The sequence below is a fragment of the Bufo gargarizans genome, chromosome 6, assembly GCF_014858855.1.
Source record: "Bufo gargarizans isolate SCDJY-AF-19 chromosome 6, ASM1485885v1, whole genome shotgun sequence".
NCBI lineage: Eukaryota > Metazoa > Chordata > Amphibia > Anura > Bufonidae > Bufo > Bufo gargarizans.
In genome coordinates this window covers 89,094,228-89,109,634 of record NC_058085.1, presented here as the reverse complement: position 1 = coordinate 89,109,634, position 15,407 = coordinate 89,094,228, and the positions used below count along the sequence as shown (strand labels likewise).

At 42.6% G+C, this 15,407-nt stretch overlaps 1 protein-coding gene across 1 annotated transcript; it reads left to right on the top strand.

Annotated features, from left to right (window-relative positions):
* Positions 1-6,596: 6,596 nt before the first annotated feature.
* On the top strand, positions 6,597-9,053 carry LOC122941693 (adenosine receptor A3-like). The gene has a single exon (XM_044299118.1). The coding sequence runs from the start codon at positions 7,132-7,134 to the stop codon at positions 8,221-8,223; it is 1,092 nt and encodes a 363-aa protein (XP_044155053.1). The 5' UTR covers positions 6,597-7,131; the 3' UTR covers positions 8,224-9,053.
* The last annotated feature ends 6,354 nt before the right edge of the window (positions 9,054-15,407 follow it).

Sequence of the window (15,407 nt, the reverse complement as noted above, 5' to 3'; positions counted from 1 at the left end):
GGGGCCACAAGGAAGACATAACTATTGTGAAAGGGCCACAAGGTGGGCTTCATTACTGTGATGGGCCACAATGTGGGCATTAGTACTATGTGGTAGCACTTAGGGGATTAGGGATTACCCTGCTATACATTGGCATGGCTCAGTCTTACAGGCCAGCACAGCGCCCCCTGCTGGTGATTTCACAGGTACAGTCTACATCCCTTCTTTATGTGATTATTCTTTTTTTCTCTATCACCACAGGGGCCTTGTTCTGGATCCAGTGGACATAACACCGACGCCAACGACACCATGGATGAGGTAGGATTAGATTTTATTAGTTATGACTGGGTGAGTGTAGCCATGCATTGGGCTTAGTGTAAAAAAAATGTGCCGCCTCTTTGTATAAATTAGGGGGGACCCAATACAATGTTTGCCCCGGGGGCCCATAACAATCTAGTTACGCTACTGCGCTAAAGATAGTTTATAATGACATTGGTTGAATGTTTGTGGTTGTTGCCCTGCTAAAGAGAGCCAGATACCTCCCAGTTGGTATTCCGTGACCAATAAGTGTCTGCCTATATTTCTCAGCATTGGAAACACCAATAATTCTGACAAAATCCCCAACTCCATTTGCTGAAAACTTAGTGCAGCTGATGAAATACACATACTGCTTTCTTCTCTTCAAAAATATGAAGGGCATATAAATAGTGCCTTGAAAAATTATTCGTACTCCATTTTTTCACATTGCACCCACAAACATAAATGCATTTTATTGGGATTTTATGTGATAGACCAACACCAAGTAGAAAGTATGTGTGAAGTGAAAAAAAAATGATACATGGTTTTCAAAAAATTTTATAAATAAAAAAAGTGTGAAGTCACCTAATTAGCAAATAGAGTCCACCTGTGTGTAATTTTACTCTCAGTATAACCACAGCTGTTCTGTAAAGGCCTCAGAGGTTTGTTAGTGAACATCAGTGATCAAACAGCATCATGAAAACCAAGGAACACACCAGACAGGTCAGGAATAAAGTGTGAAGAAGTATAAAGCAGGATTATGTTATAAAAAATATCCTATGCTCTGAACATCTCAATAGGGCACTTTTCAATCCATTATCCAAAAATAGAATTAATCTGGCACAACTGCAAACCTACCAAAACATGGCTGTCCTCCTAAACTGCGCAGGCAAGGTGGGCACTAATTAGAGAAGCAGCCAAGAGGTCCATGGTTACTTTAGAGGAGCTGCAGAGATCCACAGCTCAGGTGGGAGAATCTGTCCACAGGACAACTATTAGTCGTGTACTCAACAAATCTGACCTTTATGGAAGAGCGACAAGAAGAAAGCAAGCCATATTTAAAAGCAAGCCATAAGAAGTCCCGTTTGCAGTTTGCCACAAGCCATGCAGGGGACACAGCAAACATGTGGAAGAAGGTGCTCTGGTTAGATGAGACCAAAGTTGAACTTTTTAGCCTAAATGCAAAACTTTATGTGTGACGGTATGCATATCACCTTGAACACACAATCCCTACTGTGAAACATGGTGGTGGCAGCATCATACTGTGGGGATGCTTTTCTCCAGCAGATACAGGAAAGCTGGTCAGAGTTAATGGGAAGATGGATTGAGCTATATATACAGGGCAGTCCTAAAAGAAAACCTGGTAGAGGCTGCAAAAAAATTGGAACTGGGGTGGAGGTGCACCTTCCAGTAGGCTGGCCCATACAGCCAGAGCTATAATGGAATGGTTTAGATCAAAGCATATTCATGTGTTAGAATAGCCCAAAGTCAAGACCTAAATCCCATTGAGAATCTGTGCCAAGACTTGAAAATTGCTGTTCACAGATGCTCTCCATTCAATCTGGCTGAGCTTGAGCTATTTTGCAAAGAAGAATGGGCAAAAATGTCAGCCTAGATGTGCAAAGTTGGTAGAGACATACCCCAAAAGACTTAAAGCTGTAATCTCAGTGAAAGATGGTCCTATAAAGTATTGACTCAGGACAGCTGAATACAAATGCACGCCACACTTCCCAGATTTTTATTTATTAAAAATGTTGAAAACCATGTATCATTTTCTTTTCACTTCACGCATACCTGCTACCACATAAAATTGCAATGAAATACATTTGTTTGTGGGTGTAACATGAAAAAATGTGGAAAAGTTCAAGGGGTGTGAATACTTTTTCAAGGCACTGTAAGTGCATGTATTTCTGCGCTGGGCGCTCATACTCAATACTGTGTAAATCAAGATTCATCAATATTTAGTTTCCATTTTTAAAATTTGCATATGTTTAACATATTAATCGACCCTGTGATTTCCAGAATTCCATGACTTTTCCTTCTTGGTGTTGCAATTTCAAGGTTGAGAGAATAAAGCAGACCTTCCTAGTAACGAGGTGGTGATTCTAGTGTATCAGACCTTGATCCTAGGTGCCAGAAGTAAATGCAAAGGAAAATTCCACAGCATTCTATAGTATTGTAACTTCACAGCATTTATTCATCCATATCAATGCACTGGTTCAGCCCTATGATACAGATATCAATGAATATACCGTATTTTTCGCCCTATAAGACGCACCTAGGATTTTGAGGAGGAAAATAAAATAAAAATTTAAGCAAAAGGTGTTGGGTTTTGAACTAATGGTGGTCTGTGCATGACACTACTATGGGGGATCTGTGGATGGCACTGCTATGGGGGGGATCTGTGGGTGGCACTGTTATGGGGGGGATCTGTGGATGGCACTGTTATGGGGGATCTGTGGATGGCACTGTTATGGGGGGATCTGTGGATGGCACTGTTATGGGGGGATCTGTGGATGGCACTGTTATGGGGGGATCTGTGGATGGCACTGTTATGGGGGATCTGAGAGGGGCACTGTTATGGGGGGATCTGTGGATGGCACTGTTATGGGGGGGTGATCTGTGGATGACACTGTTATGGGGGGGTGATCTGTGGATGACACTGTTATGGGGGGGTGATCTGTGGATGACACTGTTATGGGGGGGGAGATCTGTGGATGGCACTGTTATGGAGGGGGATCTGTGGATGGCACTGTTATGGGGGGGGTGGATCTGTGGATGGCACTGCTATATATGTGTCACCCACAGATCCCCCACCCCATAATAGTGCCATCCACATATCCCCCACCCCATAATAGTGCCATCCACAGATGCCCTAATATACCGGAGCTAAACCTATGGGAGGGACCGGTGTCATGCAAATGCGGTGGGGCCGGTGCGGTCACTGTACTCGGGCCCCGCCGCTCACTCACTTCCTTAATGCCTAAACCTTTTATAATAATAACTTTAATTGAAGTTCCGATCCATTTCCCAGCCCCATCTGTACTAATTACTAATTGTCCTGTAGCAGGCAGAGCAGGGCGGACGGCCGTAACTCACTGATGTCACGTGCCTGCGCCGCCTACTTCATTCATAAAATAGGCGGCATGCCGGAAGAATTTACCTCTAGTGTTTTCAGCTGTCAGTTTATTTCTAGTAGAAATAACAACGGAACAGCCAAATTATTATATTATGATAATACATATATTAATTCAAATAGACATCTCAGGATTGTTGACAGGTCCTCTCTAACCCCCTCACGACATCTGCCATACATGTACATCAGATGTTGATGACGCCTGCTCCAGATCTCCAGAGCGGAGCAAGTGCCATAGCCTCGGAGTTTCTGCTGTTTCACAGATATTTAACCCCTCAGATGCAGTGGTCAGTTGTGACCACAGGATCTAAGGTGGCTTGTCACTTCACCTCCCCGCCCCCAAAAAAATTAGCCCTCTCACAGTTCTGTAGACATAAATATAAAACATAAAATATCAGGGTCAAATATAGTGATATTGCAAAGTTTTTATTTTTCAGTGTTAAAACACAAGAAAAACTATATAAATGTGGTATCACTATAATTGTACTGAATCACAGAATGAAGGGCACGGGTCAGGTTTACCTCATAGGGAATGCCAGAAAAATGTAACCCATAAAACTGTGGCGGAATTGTGTTTCTTTTTCCAATTCCACCCCATTTGGAATTTTTAATTTTAGCTTTCCACTATATCATATGCAATACTAAATGGTGCCATTAGAAAATATAATTTTTTCCCGACAAAAAAACAAGCCCTCACCCGTCTATGTGAATGGAAAAATAAAAAGGTTATGGCTCCAGGAATGCAGGCAGTGAAAAACTAAAATGCAAAAATGGAACATATCCTAGGGCTGAAAGAGTTAAATGTCCCTACTAAGTCACACTGTAGCCAGCTTGGTATTATAGTCTGAGGATACCAAGGTGTAAAGGTTGGCATTCATTCTATTCATGTTTGCCTCAGAGACAAAACTCATCACGTCATGTTTCTGGTGGCATGGAGTCAATGCAGAGAAGTTAATGAATGCTTCCAATATTTTGCTGGCTTCTCCCAAAAAGATGAAGAGAAATTTCAACTCCCTACATGATTATGGCGCATAGCATTTGCCCAAGTAATGTGCAAAGTGTTTGTCCAGGATTGGTTAAAAAACAGTCTGCAATCTTTCTAGAAAAAGCGCCACTCTTATCCGTGGCAGTGTCAGGTATTACACCTTGTCTCTATGTACATAGGTAGAGATGAGCTGCAGAACCAGACACAACCCATATATAAGAGTGGCAGTTTTCTGTGGGGACAAAGTAGACCTTTATCCTAATTCCATACAACCCCTTTAAAGGGATATTTCCATCTGGGAAGTTGGTGGCATATACCTAGGATATGCAATGTCAGATAGGCGCTGGTCTCACCTCTGGTACCTGCTCTTTTCTTCCTCTAAGTGAAGTGCGTATGTGTGGCCACACTCCATTTTCCGCTATAGGAGTTAAGAAAATAGCCAAGCTAGCGTTGTGACCTATTTCCAGCAGTCCTATAGCTAGGGTTGCCACCTTTCCCAACAAAAAATACCAGCCAAGTTAAGCCGCACCCCAATGGGGTGTGGTTGTGGGTGTGGCTTAACACGTTAAGTCGCTGTCATATTGTGCCTCCCAATAATATTAATGACCCCATTGGTGACTCCGAGAATTAATAATGCCTCCATTAGTGCCAGCCCAGCATTAATAATACCCCCATTAGCACCCCCCAGAATTAATAATGCCCCCATTAGTTCCCCCCAATAATACTAATGGCCCCATAAGCTCCCCCCAGAATTAATACTGTCCCCATTAGTGCCCGCCCACTAATATTAATGCTCCCAGTAATACTATCGCCCCCATTAGTGCCCCCATAATAGTAATGCCCCCCATTAGTGCGCCCCAGAATTAATGCCCCCCATTAGTGCCCCCTTCTCTGCTTCTGCCAAAAAAAAGAAAAGCACTCACCTCCTCCATTTGCTCGCGCTGCAGTGAGCACTCGCTGCTGACTGGAAGCTTATGAGAGAACTGGCGCTCCAGCGTGATGACCTCTCGCAGGTCCTGTCCTCCAGTTAGCAGCGAGTGTTCCCCACAGCGCCAGCAAATAGAGGAAGTGAGTGCTTTTTTTTTATTTTTTTATAATACCAGGCTTGCTGGTGAGATACCGGCCAGATGGCAACCCTACCCATAGCACTGAATGGAGAGCTACCTATACTTGCAAGGCTTGCTCTCCTTTCATGATTATGGGACTTCCAAAAATAGCTGAGCAAGCTCGCTCGGCTATTTTCGGAATTACCATAGCAGTGAACGGAGATGACACCACACATGTGGGATGTACTCTCCTTCGCTTCGGGGGCCCTGTTCTCGAGATTGGAGTGGGTTTCAGAGATGGTACCAATGCCATTAATGTCCAAGATGGGAATATCCCTTTAAAGAGGTTGCATTAGATTTAGATAAATGGTCTGCTTTTCCCCCCCAGAAAAGTATCAACCTTGTTTATGGATAGTGTCTGGTTCTGAAGCTCATCTCCCGGTTCTGAAGCTCATACACCAGACCCAGCCAAAGACCTATAAAACCTCTGACTCCGAAAAGAATGTGCTAAAGTGCCCTCTTAATTTCGTGGAGTCTGCAATTTCCTGCACAAAAAGTATAAAGTTTACAAAACTGATATATTCCCTATATATCAGTTTTGTAAACTTTATACTTTTTGTGCAGGAAATTGCAGACTCCAGGAAATTAAGAGGGCACTTTAGCACATTCTTTTCGGAGTCAGAGGTTTTATAGGTCTTTGGCTGGGTCTGGTGAATGAGCTTTATTTTTTTATCAATATTTTTGAAATTTATAAATATGGGGGCAATTCAGGAGTGATTATTTCTTGGTTTCACAAATCTGTTAAAATTTTGCATGTGGCATATTTTACAGTACATTAGTCTAGAGCTAACATAAGAACCTGGCAGATCTAGAGAACACAGGTTGTGCACTCTACTATTATGAGCACTTTCCGTGAATGTATTCATAATTACTACCACCAATCCAAAAAACTAGTAAATCACCCATTTACACCTTTTGTATTGAAATCCTTTCCTACTGTACACGACACCTACCAGGCTTGATTTGCACTCATGTTAGGGAGAGAGAGGAGGATAACAGAGGGGAGTCGTATTAGTGCACAGATACAGAAGAGGGTGGGAGGAAAAGGGTGAGAGGAGGAGAGAGGGACATGAAGAATAAAGGAGAAGCCAGGGAGACCGAACACACACTGCTCTCATTCCTTTCTTGTGTGCTTTCCCTCGTAAGGCATCGTGATTTTTTTTTCCCCCTGATCCATTTCTTGATACAGCTGAGCACATCTGGAGTTACTGAGTTCTGTTTGTTTGAGCACAATTTTGGCTCCATTTTCAGTGTAAAGCAAACACTCCATGGTCCCCCTGTTCTATGGGAAGGAACTAGGCTAATAATGCTCTTGAAAGAGCGATTTCACTAACCGTCTCCGTAAATCCCTTATCTGCACGTTGTGTTTGGATTGCTTTCAATTTACCACAGAAATATCCTTGTTTGCTCAGAGCTCAAAATATTTACCTGGGGACGGATGCTCTGTTAGGACTACGTGCAATGCCGATGAGAGCGATGTCTGTAACTTGGAGTTAGGATATGCCTCCTGCTTTTTTTTTTCTTCACACATCCTGCTTTTTTGTCCTTTACCCATTCCGAAGTATTTGGAAAGATAAAGACGAGGTGATGGATTTTATTCTCTGAGTTTTACTTCTTCTGCTTCTCCAATGCTTGAGAATATTTCTTCCACTGGGAATTGCACCTTCTGCAGCACAAGTCTACTTGGAGACACATTTAAGATTTCTCTCATGGTCTTACTGGTTCTTACAATCACAGTGGGCAATGTGGTAAGCCTCTTAGTCTTCTTGAGGACCAAGCAGCTGAGGACATCTCATGGCTCCCTGAAAACCTCTTTGGCTCTTGCAGACTTGGCAGTTGGAGTACTAGTTGTGCCTTATTCTGTTTATATGGAACTCACCCAGATTGTCAATGGGCTTAAACTTGGAGAAGCAACCCCCTCCATTTTTACGTCTTATGTTCCATGTTTGATCATGGGACCTATTTTTGCTGGTTGCACCTTTGTCTCAATTTCCACCATATTCTTGCTGTCGGTTGAGAGGAGCATTGCTGTGCTGAAACCTCTCCACAAGAGGATTGTGATTACTAGGAAAAGAACAGGATGCCTCATTGTTTTTTCCTGGATCTTCAGCTTCATGTTAGCTATGGTACCCATGTTTTTTGGTCGAAACATATCACTAGAGTACAATTCATGCAGCAAAATGTGCAACTATGTGTTCACCGCAGTGCAACCCCAAGAACCTGCCTTGAATATAATGCTCATCTTTCCAGTTTTTGACTTTTCTCTGCTGGGTTGCACCTTTGCTATCAATTTTGCCACCTTTGCAGCTATCAGGCAGTACTGTAAAGTTAGAAAGCAGCTAGAGGTTGAAGTCCAGAGCACCTGCAGCAAAGTATCATTCTCAGACATTACTGCAGCCAAAACCATTGGAATCCTCACATTTGCCTTCTCTGCTTCTTTCATCCCCATTGCTGTGTTTGTGGTGGGCAATGTCTTGGGGTATGTCTGGTGTGAATTTTCATTCTATGCATTTTGGATACTCACCTCCAATAGCTGCTGGAATGTTGTCATTTACAGCATCAGGGACTTAAAATTCAGACAAGGTGTCCGGGAACTCTTCAGTAGGCAAGAACGTAAGTCTCCAAACCTCCAGCAGAGACCCCAGTGCACTGTTAAAGAGGACAGCTCCACTCCATGTGTGGCTGTCCTCAAAGAGATTTTCCGTCCAGAAACTGCATGACCTTTGAGTACAGCGCAGATTTTGAGTCCAAGCGTAGGAATCCACATTGAACAATGCTGGATGTGATTAAGTCATCGTGCTCTCGGTGCAGGGACACTTGTCAAAAGAGATCCAATCAAATTTTCTCCTAATGTCTTATAATCATTCGTCAGATGTAGCGATGGCATGTTCTCTTCATCTACAAGGGGCTATAGAATGATACATTCACAGTAGAAAAATCTGAAAACAAAGCTTAACATATCGTGAAGACCACCACTTCAGTGCAAGTGGTCAACTTGGTGAAGAAGAGGTTAAATGCCTTGAGTGGCTGAGCTGCACCACGTCTCAGATCCCATTAAAGCCAGCATGTCACTGTGATGATGCCTTGTGAATAATACCAGGAAAGGATGTCAGGAAGCTCCACAATGTCCTTGCCACCTCCGGCAATTAACACTTTCCTTTCCAAAACTTTTTTGTTAAGTACTGGCAGTAGAACATTATAATGTAGGACATTGCTAGTCGGAAAGCATGCTTGTTATCAGTGTGTTGGTGCATGTTTACCAGTGCAGATGGGTTGGGTTTTAATAATGGTACCCTGGGGAAGGAGGATGATATCTGGATTACACATATCTAAGCATCAGTGTAATGGACCTCTCAAATTGTTCTTAGATATTCTTAGAATCTTTATCTATGGCGACATCAGTTATTTATTAGTGAAGTGTCTTGAGCACTTTACACACCATTAAAACATGAACCTTTTCCTCCTGTATCACCTTGTCTTCATCTGTATAATGGTTGATTTATATATATGTATATTACACTGGATAAAAGCCAAACTTTGATGCATCTAGTGTGATAGCCACAGAAATTAATAACCTTCATATTAAAGGGATACTTCCAAAAATATATGTTTTGAACTCTGACTCAGTCGCCCATAGCAACCAATCAGATTCCACCTTTCATTTTGCAGAGCTCCTTTGGTCAACTAACTCAGTTTTCCTTTACTCCTTTGAAAATTACATTATATTGGGGGTCATTTATTAAACAGAAATACACCAAATTAGGTGTATTTCTGGAGCAGACTTCGACTCACGCCAGGTCTAAAAACGTGGGAGTGGCATCGGCGGGGAAGGGGAGGAGCCGGCAGGCGTAGAAAATGGTCTAAATGTAAGATAGCTAGGAAGCTGTCTTACATTTAGAAGCAGCGCTGGATGCGCTGAAGTTATGGAGAGGCCTGCGCCTCTTCATAACTCCAGCGGATCCACCGCCAGGTATAGAGCTTACCTGCGGTCCTAATAAATGTGCCCCATTGTCCTGCTGTAGCAGTTAGCACACTCCTATATATAGATAGGGATCCCATGGTTATTTTATTGCCGCTTGTGAGCGAAATATGTTATCTACTAATATAATAGTAGATTTAGAATTTAGGATGACAGCTCTATTGTTCTCTTGATAGGGCTAGATAAGGATGCCCATAGAAGACTATTGCACTTATGAGTGTAGTGTGGGATGATCTAGTTGAGTCACTACAGGGGGTCTCTCTCTGGTCAGAGTGAATGGTCTGAGTGAGAAAGTTAAGCGAGGCTGTTTGTCATGCTAAATGTCAAAACAAAGCAGGATGTTAAAGAGCTTATAAAGGAAGTAGAATACATGGAGCGGCTACAAAAAATTAAAGGGATTATCCCATGAAAGAATGAAAATCATATGTCGTATAGTCCATGCCAATCTCTTTCTAACAAACATAGAACCAGCCCTGTACCTCACATGCCGTTTAGGAGGCATGCACTTTATCAGTGGGGGTGGGGGGGGGGTCCCATTCTACTGCAGCTGATGGCAGTTAAAGGATGAAACTTAGCATGTGCTTCCATCTCAGTGAGCAGGACAGAGATACTAGAAAAAGAACAAACAGCAGGTGGCGCTATACCAATAGCTTTCTGTTATTACATTTGAAAAATGTTGAATATTTTTCATTGGAAACCCCTTTTAACATAAAATGTACTAATTTGCAAGAAACAATCTTGCTAAAAAGTGCCTGCATCTTATAGTCCGCAGTCAGGGTAGTCAAGCAGTGCCAGATATCCCTGACTGCTTCCTTAATTATCCTGCTGGATCAATGAGAGAGCTGTGTGCATCTGCCTGACACCAATCCATGTGATCAGTGCAGACAGGAGAGGAGGCTGAGCAATCATGAAGAGGACTGTGAGAAGCACAGCCCTCTCCATCCTGAAAGTCTGCAACATGCAGGGAAAGAGATGAAAGCTCTGCCTAACTGCAGCTTGAGGACCTATGATGATGTCACGAGTGGGAGGAGCCAGACCAAGATGAACATATAGTGCCAGTGTACAGAAATGTTAGTTTTTATCAAAGATAATGGTGTGTACGTCAGCTGTGTATGTAGAAGAGCTGTGTGTGTCAGTTGTGTATGCAGCAGAGCTGTGTGTGTGTGTCAGCTGTGTAAGCAGAAGAGCTGTGTTTGTGTGTCACCTGTGCATGCAGCAAAGCTGTGTGTGTTACCTGTCTATGCAGCAAAGCTGTGTGTGTCAGCCGTGTATGCAGCAGTGCTGTGTGAGTGTGTATGTATAATGTGTGAGCTGCAGAGCTGTGTCTGCATAATGTACGTACTGCACTGCTGTTTGTATGTGAGAGAGTTGTTGTGTGTATGTGTATAATGTCATGATCATGGAGAATAAAAAAAAGATACCTTAAAAATAAATAATCTAGCAGAACAAGCATAGCAGAACAATATAGAGCAATGACAGGAGAAATTATTGCAGTGGCCAGGTTTGGGGTGGCCCCAACGCTACGCTGGGTCCCCCAGACACGGTTGAGGTGTCACCACATGTTGCTGCTCTCCTGAAGGTATGGTAAGGCGTGGTGCACCGCAATGGGAAATAAGTCCAGAGAGTCAGGGTCTGCAGTAAACCAGGGTACTTCTTTATTGGAGGAATTCAGGTGCAAAACAATACAGGCGAGGCATAGGGCTGCCTTCTCCTGTCTCCTCCCTGGCAGAAGAAGGGTTTGATGCTGAGGAAAGGCCTGAGCTAGCTGTCCCCCTCTCTCTCAGAAGGCTGGTGACCCATGGTCTGTGGCTCAGCATCCCCATCTCAGGATCTTCTTCTGGTCACTCATGTAGGCTGGCATGAGTCTCCCCTCCAATGATGTCATACGTTTATAGTCGGTGTCTAAATACAATAGACCCACTATTAAATACTCTCAGTGGTCTCAAAATAATGTAAATTGTTTACTGAGTATGCCTTATTATTTTTAAGTTAAGATTTAACTTTTATTTCTATCATTTAAAATAAAAATGAGACGACGGAGTAAAGTGAACTCCTGCGCTTTTTTTGTTAGAGAAGGAGGAAAGGGTCTGCGTACAAAGTAGTGGGCTTTAGCAGTGTTCCCGTATGGTAGGTGTATCATATGCATAGGGGAGGAGCCTAGTTGAGTTACTAAATCTCCCTATACACTTGCCCTACTTGACCTAGTCTAGTCAGTGTGAATGCCTAAATGGCTGTAATCGGGGCACTCGTCTTTAAAAGGATGACCCCCAGCCTCAGGAACCTCGGCCCTGTACTAAAGATCCCTAAGCTCTTACCTCTCTAAAATTGATGTCCTGTGTCATCCTCCGATGCGTTTCGCCGGGTATGGCTCTTCAGAGAGAACAGATGTCCAGGCGCTGGAGGCAGTGGCTCTGCGCCTGTATCGATCATGCGGCCACTGCCGAAATAAAAGTTAAATCTTAACTTAAAAATAATAAGGCATACTCAGTAAACAATTTACATTATCCCCTCCAATGATACTCAATGGCAATGACATAGCAGGTTTTCCAGACAAAAACAAGATTCCAGACATAATAACATAGACGTTTAAACCGGACGTTTAACCCCTTCTACCCCGGGCCAGTTTTTGCTCTTCTGCCCAGGCCGTTTTTTGCAAATCTGACATGTGTCCCTTTATGTGGTAATAGCTTTGGACACTTTCACTCATCCAAGCCATTCTGAGATTGTTTTCTCGTGACACATCGTACTTCATGATAGTCATAAATTTAAGTCAACATATTTTATCTACCTTTGTGAAAAAATCCCAAATTTACAAAAAAAAATTAAAAAATTCCCAAATTTTCAGATTTCTATTTCTCTACTTTTACAATAGATAGTGATACCTCATATAATAGTTATTAATTTACATTTCCCATATGTCTACTTCATGTTTGGATCATTTTGAAAATGACATTTTATTTTTTGGGGACGTTAGAAGGCTTAGAAGTTTAGAAGCAAATCTTGAAATTTTTCTGAAAATTTCCAAAACCCACTTTTTAAGGACCAGTTCAGGTCTGAAGTCACTTTGTGAGACTTACATAATAGAAACCACCCAAAAATGACCCTATTTTAGAAACTACACCCCTCAAGGTATTCAAAACTGATTTAAAAAATAAATAAATCTTTTTATTAATCATATATTCTGTTTTGTACATATATGAAATTACTACAAATTCACCTGTATGAACATACAGAAATCCAATTTGGATATAACAATAATTAAAGAATGAATATACATATTCATAAAACTCCCACACACCCCTTCCCCCCCTGAACCGCACCATGCCGTAATGACTTTGTTTTTCTCAACCTTTCCCGTTTGTCATGTCATACCTCTCAATTCTAGTGCGTCTCGCGTTCCAACAAACCAGTAGTATGTTTGTCTTTATATTACTAGGCAGTATACCCCGGTAACATGGATATCAGACGTCTAGGGGGTAATCCCGGAGTCACAAGCCACGGTCCCCAAATAGACTCAAACTTTGTATTCGTACCTCTCTTACAATACACTCCCCTCTCTAAACAAATTATCTCGTTTATGCGAGCAATGAATTCCTCCTTGGTGGGTACATTTACGCTCATCCGGTATTTGGCTATCAACTTCCTAGCCTGATATAGTAATCTGCTTATACCAATACTAACACCCTCTGTGGAATAATCTTGTAATAAACCCAGTACACATGTTAATGGTTCAGCTGGAAGTCTAATTTTGTAGACCTTAAAGATAACATGCAAAACTGCTCGCCAAAAAGGTCCTAAGGCAGAGAATTCCCAGAACATATGAATTACATGAGCGTCTTGTACATCGCACTTAGGGCAGTTAGAGGTATCTCATACACCAATTCTATGAAGGAACGCTGGTGTCCGGTATACCCTATGTAAGAGGTATAACTGTGAAAGTCTGTGTGTCTCACACAATGATAACATGGGGCCCTTAGATAACATTTCTGACCATTGTGCGTCTGTAATGGGACCGACTTCCCTAGACCACTTCTCCTTGACCTCCTTGAAATTGTTCCTGATAAAAGGAGAGCAATAACTTATAAAAGGCAGATATCACTCCCCTAGTCTCCCCTCCCTTTCTTATATGCTCCGCTATCATAGACGCTTATATAGTAAGGTCAGGTACTTTTCCTTGCGCTGCCAGTGCATGACGTAACTGCAAATACTGATAAAACTGACTGTTATGAAGGCCAAACTCCTCACTCGCTTGTTCAAAGCTTTTGAGTGTCCCATTAATGTAGAGTTGCGACAGACAATGTATGCCCTTGCTTTCCCAATTACCGAAACCTTCCAATTGTTTGATTTCTAATAAATTATGATTGCTCCAGAGAGGAGTAAGGTCACGCTCGGGATACTGTCTGGGGGCGAATAACTGAACCAAGCTCCAAAATATATCCTGGTGGTCTCCCACCCATCAGATAGGACATTAGCGCGCCCACCGGACCCGGACTACTTAGTGCACCACATGTCTTGCATTGCTGAGCCTGTGCTGCCAGAAAGTATAGCCACAGGTTAAGAATTGCCAATCCTCCATTATCCTTATCTCTTTGTAAGGTTTCTAACCGGATTCTCGGAGACTGTTCGCCCCAAATCAGAGATCTAAATAATCCCTGTATTTTCTAGAAATGTCGGATAGGTATCCACACGGGACTATTATGCAAAACGTAAAGAAACTGTGGCATCAGTGCCATTTTGACTAGATTGGCTCTTCCTATAACCGAGAGTGGTAGCTTACACAAACTAGTTATCTTGTTCGCACTCCTATCGAGTAATTGGGTCAGATTTAAATTTATGTAATTCTGTGATCTACATGACACCTGTATTCCCATGTACTTAAAATTTTTAGCTATTTGCAGAGGGGCCATCCTATCCCGAAGTGTCGCCGAAACAGGGTCTAGGGGGAGCATCACTGACTTGTCCCAGTTTATGGTTAATCCTGAAAAGGTACCAAAAGCCTCAATCGGTCTCATTACATAAGGTAGGGACTGTTCTATATTATTCAAGAATAGCAGTATGTCATCGGCATAAAGAGCAATTTTCTCTTCTATGCTTCCATATATAAGACCTGTCACTTTAGGATCCAAACGTATCATCTGCACTAGAGGTTCAATAGCCAGTGCAAAAAGCATCAGCGATAAGGGACAGCCCTGACGCACCCCCCTCTCTAGGGTCAGGGCATCAGACAACAGCCTATTTACACGGATACGAGCCGTCGGTCTTCTATATAGTAATTTCACCCATGCCATGAATTTGGGGCCAGAACCCACCGCTTCCATCACACCCCATATGAACTTCCACTCGATGCTGTCTAAAGCTTTCGCAGCATCGAGTGAAAGACTTGCTCTGTTCCCCCTCCCATCATGAGACATCTGTAAATTAATGTATAATCTTTTAATATTAATGGCTGTGGACTGGCATGAAGCCAGTCTGATCACCATGGACCAGGCTAAGAATTACCTTTGTCAACCTGTTAGCCAGAACTTTGGCCAGCAGCTTGACATCTGTGCATGGCAAAGCTTTTTGTTCAGTTGTCAATACTGACAAACTAATGGAGGCGAGAAGATTTTTAATCTCGACATCCGTACATTGTAGTAGAATACAATTGTTTGTAGTACCGTATTTTTAGCCCTATAAGATGCACAGGCCCATAAGACGCACCTAGGTTTTTGAGGAGGAAAATAAGAAAAACATTTTTTTTAACCAAAAGGTGTGCTTTTGGTGGGTTTTGAACTAATGGTGGTCTGTGCATGACACTACTATGGGAAATCTGTGGATGGCACTGTTATGGGGGGATCTGTGGGTGGCACTGTTATGGGGGGATCTGTGAGTGAGCGGCAGGGCCGGAGTACAGTGACTGCACCGGCCCAGCCGCATTTGCATGAC